The sequence below is a fragment of the Nerophis lumbriciformis genome, linkage group LG39, assembly GCF_033978685.3.
Source record: "Nerophis lumbriciformis linkage group LG39, RoL_Nlum_v2.1, whole genome shotgun sequence".
Taxonomy (NCBI): Eukaryota; Metazoa; Chordata; class Actinopteri; order Syngnathiformes; family Syngnathidae; genus Nerophis; species Nerophis lumbriciformis.
Genome location: NC_084586.2, coordinates 14,812,501 through 14,817,500, shown reverse-complemented (window position 1 = coordinate 14,817,500; position 5,000 = coordinate 14,812,501). Strand labels below are relative to the sequence as shown.

General features: G+C 41.7%; 1 protein-coding gene across 1 annotated transcript in view; it reads left to right on the top strand.

Annotated features, from left to right (window-relative positions):
- The window catches only part of timp2a (TIMP metallopeptidase inhibitor 2a), a 69,397-nt gene that overhangs the window by 53,582 nt on the left and 10,815 nt on the right, over positions 1–5,000 (top strand). Inside the window, exons 2-3 of the mRNA XM_061931762.2 lie at positions 4,469–4,569; positions 4,656–4,764. Of these exons, the coding sequence (XP_061787746.1) occupies positions 4,469–4,569; positions 4,656–4,764 (210 nt within the window). The remainder of the gene's footprint in view (positions 1–4,468; positions 4,570–4,655; positions 4,765–5,000) is intronic.

Below are 5,000 nucleotides of genomic sequence, written 5' to 3'. Positions count from 1 at the left end.
AAAAATAAACCCACCTTACAATCTGATACCTCACTAAGCTTTAGAACTATGTTGTAAAAAATCTTCTTCCACCCACATTTCAGGCCGACACTCTGTGGAAACGCTCCCCACCCACACTGCTTGGTGCCTCGTCTGAGCTGCTGTGACTTAGATGACCGTAGTAACTAATTAGATGACCATAGTAACTAATTAGATGACCATAGTAACTAATTAGATGACCACAGTAACTAATTAGATTACCATAGCATACCTGCCAACTACTCCGGTTTTCCCGTAATTCGTACGGTTTTCATCAACCTATTCCGGGTTACGGTTGCAGTGATAAAAAAATACGGTTTTTCATTAATTAAAAAAAAAAAAAAGGGTGAAAACTACGCGAATTGCACCTTGTGCAGACAAGATTTTTCGATCGGACACGGAGGAATTAGTTATGTAAAAGACCACGTTGGGACAAAAAAACACAAGTCTAATGCCGTTGCTAGCGATACAAGTGGAAAACTTTCAACGTTTTTCGTCGCCCAAACAGATTCTTTGGATGTGATAAATGCCAAAGTTTTATTTACGGAGGCAATAATTGAGCATGGATTTCCAATCGCACTGGCTGATCACATGGGACAGTTAAATGTTTGTAATGCAACCTTTAAAAATCATTACGCGGTGATCGCGGTCCCAAAAATAAACTTTTCTTGCATGATGATGTCCAGAAAAATTCGCTTTATATTACTATAGAGTCCTTTTAACGAATGAGTTTGATGGTTTATCACAAACCTTAAATAAAAGAAGTCCTTTGTTCTCCTGCACCGCATGCACTTTGGCCTTGCTTCGTGTTTGGTGCGCAATCCTGTCGGCTGTATTTCACAGCACGACATACTGTTAAAAGTGTTTATACTATTTATGCTTTCAAGTCCAAGTTGAAGAAATCTTGTTAAATGTTGACAGCATAACTACCAAAATACAGAAGTATGTCCTTAATATTTTTGCAGTGCTATTTCTGTTGAAAAGTTCAAATGATTACATTAGAGATGTGATGTGCCACTTTTCAAGTGTCTGATGGCTTAAATTAATTTTCATTAATTTTTCATATTTTGAATTCTTTTGAAAGGCTTACAAAAAAACTACATTTGAATTGTAATTCCATGCTATTGACAGGACTATTAATTTTAATGAAGTTAGCTTACCATGTTTACAGTATGATAATTGTGATAGAAATGTGAATTTTAGGCACAGAATATTTTTTACAATTGAACAAGGCAGTAGATTATACAAGCTTGGACAGAAAGTTAATAATGACACCAATTTTTTTTTTAATGGAATTGTTTAGTACTGTTTTACCATTTGTTTACTGTAAAAAGTGTTTATACTGTTTATACTTTCAATTAACAAATTGAAGTCTTGTGAAAGGTTGACAGGATAACTGGCATTAACTGTCAAAATAATTTCAAACTATTGAAGTTATCTTACAGAATAAACATGTCAATCAACCCATATGATTTTTGCTGTAATATTTTTGTTTTGAAAAGTCACTGTGACTGATAGAAAAGTGATGGTTTTAGCAACATTTTAACCTGTCTGAATGCTAATAATCATTTTGCGTCGGGGGGCGAAGCCCTGAACCCTCCACCAGGACTTTGTCCTGGACCTACCGGGGCCTGCGGCCCTTGGACCCTGGCTACTAGGTTTTTCCGATTTCAAAAGTTGGCAGGTATGCCATAGTAACTAATTAGATGACCATAGTAACTAGTATATCATGCAAAAGCGCAGATTGCAACCATTGAAATACTTTGTATAGTTGAAGACTTACGGTCATTTGAAAACATCACTGCACATCATAATGGCAGCTACACTTTCCATATTAAAGAAGTAAAAAAAATATTTGGGAATGTCCGGCGGGCCAGATGTGCCCAGGTCTGGTCTATTAGGTGTGTCTCACTTCCTGTTCCTGACGTTTCTCCCTGTCTTTTCTGTGGAGCAGCTTTGGGGGTAATTATCTATAAAAAAAAAAAAAAATGCACAAATCAAGACTGGAAAACTGCTTGTCTTCTCAAAACCCTTAACTGACTGTTTTATCCATTTGTACCACTTTTGCTAGTTTTTTTTTTCTTCCCCACACTCTATTGCTCAAATTTTCCACCGAGAATAAATGTCGTAAGCATTGCACACACACACACACACACACACACACACACACACACACACACACTGCTCGTATCAGCTTTCAGGCCAGTGTCTTAAAATAGACCGGAGAAGAATATAACGCCTTTTTTAGGCATCGTGCGGCAACAACAACACAAAAACTACAGATGTGGGTCCGCTCGTCATGTCTGGAATCAGGAAGTGTCTTCTAACACATGTCTGGACCGTAAAAAAAACCATCCAGCGTGCTTTTTCATTGGCTTTTAAAAGGCAGCTGAAGCTCATTTGCTGCACTTTTTTTTTTTTTGCACGCTCATCAATTTTTTTTACAGCTGCCGCCGTGGTCGTCTTGCCCTCACAATGGCCTGGAAAAGTCCTGATTTCAGCTACTTGGTGGTTAGAAAAAGACATTCGGTTGGCCGTCAGATGTTATCTGTGTTGTGTAAAAACTACAGGATGTCCAGATTCGATAAACATATCCGCTATTGTTGCGATATCAGCAAAAACAAAAAACCAAGGAAAGGATGATATCTGCTTGCATGTGAAGTGTCCAATACAAGCAGTATGCACAATAAGCACAATTTGTCTTCTATTTTAGTCAAGTCATTTACAAAAGTAAACATGCCAGGCTATAGGCTACTAGGAGCTGGCAGCTACACAACAGCTAAGCAAACGATAGCACACAAGCTAGACATATGTAATAAGTGGGGGTGTTCTGATACAAGTATTGTCCCATACCGGTATTAATCAGAAACGATATCAGCACCAATTGTATTATTTTGTAGTCCATCCATCCATCCATCTTCTTCCGCTTATCCGAGGTCGGGTCGCGGGGGCAGCAGCCTAAGCCCAGACTTTCCTCTCCCCAGCCACTTCGTCCAGCTCCTCCCGGGGGATCCCGAGGCGTTCCCAGGCCAGCCGGGAGACATAGTCTTCCCAACGTGTCCTGGGTCTTCCCCTTGGTCTCCTACCGGTCGGACGTGCCCTAAACACCTCCCGAGGGAGGCGTTTGGGTGGCATCCTGACCAGATGCCCGAACCACCTCATCTGGCTCCTCTCGATGTGGAGGAGCAGCGGCTTTACTTTGAGCTCCCCCCGGATGGCAGAGCTTCTCACCCTATCTCTAAGGGAGAGCCCCGCCACCCGGCGGAGGAAACTCATTTGGGCCGCCTGTACCCGTGATCTTGTCCTTTCAGTCATAACCCAAAGCTCATGACCATAGGTGAGGATGGGAACGTAGATCGACCGGTAAATTGAGAGCTTTGCCTTTCGGCTCAGCTCCTTCTTTACCACAACGGATCGATATAGCGTCCGCATTACTGAAGACGCCGCACCGATCCGCCTGTCGATCTCACGATCCACTTTTCCCTCACTCGTGAACAAGACTCCGAGGTACTTGAACTCCTCCACTTGAGGCAGGGTCTCCTCCCCAACCCGGAGATGGCACTCCACCCTTTTCCGGGCGAGAACCATGGACTAGGACTTGGAGGTGCTGATTCTCATCCCAGTCGCTTCACACTCGGCTGCGAACCGATCCAGCGAGAGCACTTTGATATTGTTCAAATATTATGTGTGGCTTATGTGCTATTGTGTGCTTAGCTGTTGTGTAGCTGCGAACCATGTTTACATTTTTTTTTTTAAACTTGAGTAAAATAGAAGAAAAGACCAACCGTGTGTGTTTATTGAAGGATATTTAAACATTAACTGCTTTTGCAGTAAACACACTGTAGGACTGCTTGTATCGGACACTTTACATGCAAGCCGATATCATCCAATGCTTGTTTTTTTTCTGATATCAGACCAAAATCAATATCGGGGGGAAAAGAAAAAAAAAGTCCTTTTAATTGAACAATATGGCTGTGAAAAACAGCACATTTGTCAAAAAAAACAAGTTTGATGGATGGATTAAAGTCTACAAGGCAGAAGCGTGTTGTAGAAAGTATCCAGTAACTAATGTGTCCGCATCGTTCAACTTACTGCGTCATGAGCATAACTTAATGAATTGCTGCGGCCACTAGGTGTCGCCAATTATCAACTACCACTCCACTTCAGTTTAAAAGACAGCATAAGTCCATTCCAGATGGTTAATAATAGGTTAGTGTTTTTTTTATACCAACCATTGTTCTGTTTGACTGATTTCACTTGATCCAACCTTTTCTCACATTCCACACTACAAAGTAATACGAGTATGTAGGATTCCAGCTGATATCACATCTGATCGATATTTGTATTAACTTATATTGCACGCTCCAACGTCCGTGTCCTATTAGAAGTGAAACAGGACACTCCCCGAGTAATGTCCGATATATAAAAACCAAACTGTTTCTGTTACCAGTGATCCGAGCAAAGGTGGTAGGGGAGAGAGAGGTGATTTCTGGGAACGACATCTACGGCAACCCCATCAAGAGGATCCAGTACGAGGTCAAACAGATCAAGGTAGCGACGACCAATAAATGCCACTCACTGCGTCTTCTACAACGGAAATGTTCAACTCTCTTACAGACTTATTTTTGTGTTTCCAGATGTTCAAGGGTCCCAATCAAGACATCGACACCATCTTCACCGCCCCCATGTCCGCCGTGTGTGGCGTCACCCTGGATGCTGGCGGCAAGAAGGAGTACTTGATCTCCGGTATGTACTCTTTAACAACCGTGTTTCCCATACATTATGATGAGACTGTCTGTGAATAATGTCCTCGCGACTCCATATAGTAGGTGGCGGTACGCATTAGTGGTGCGCAAACAATGGATTCACAGCCGAATCGCCATTGTTATCGCGGTTCTAAATCGATTCCTAATAAAAAATTAAAAAATAAGTGTCCCTGCGTGTGTGCTCCTGCGCATATGTGCGTATATAATGTGCTCGTG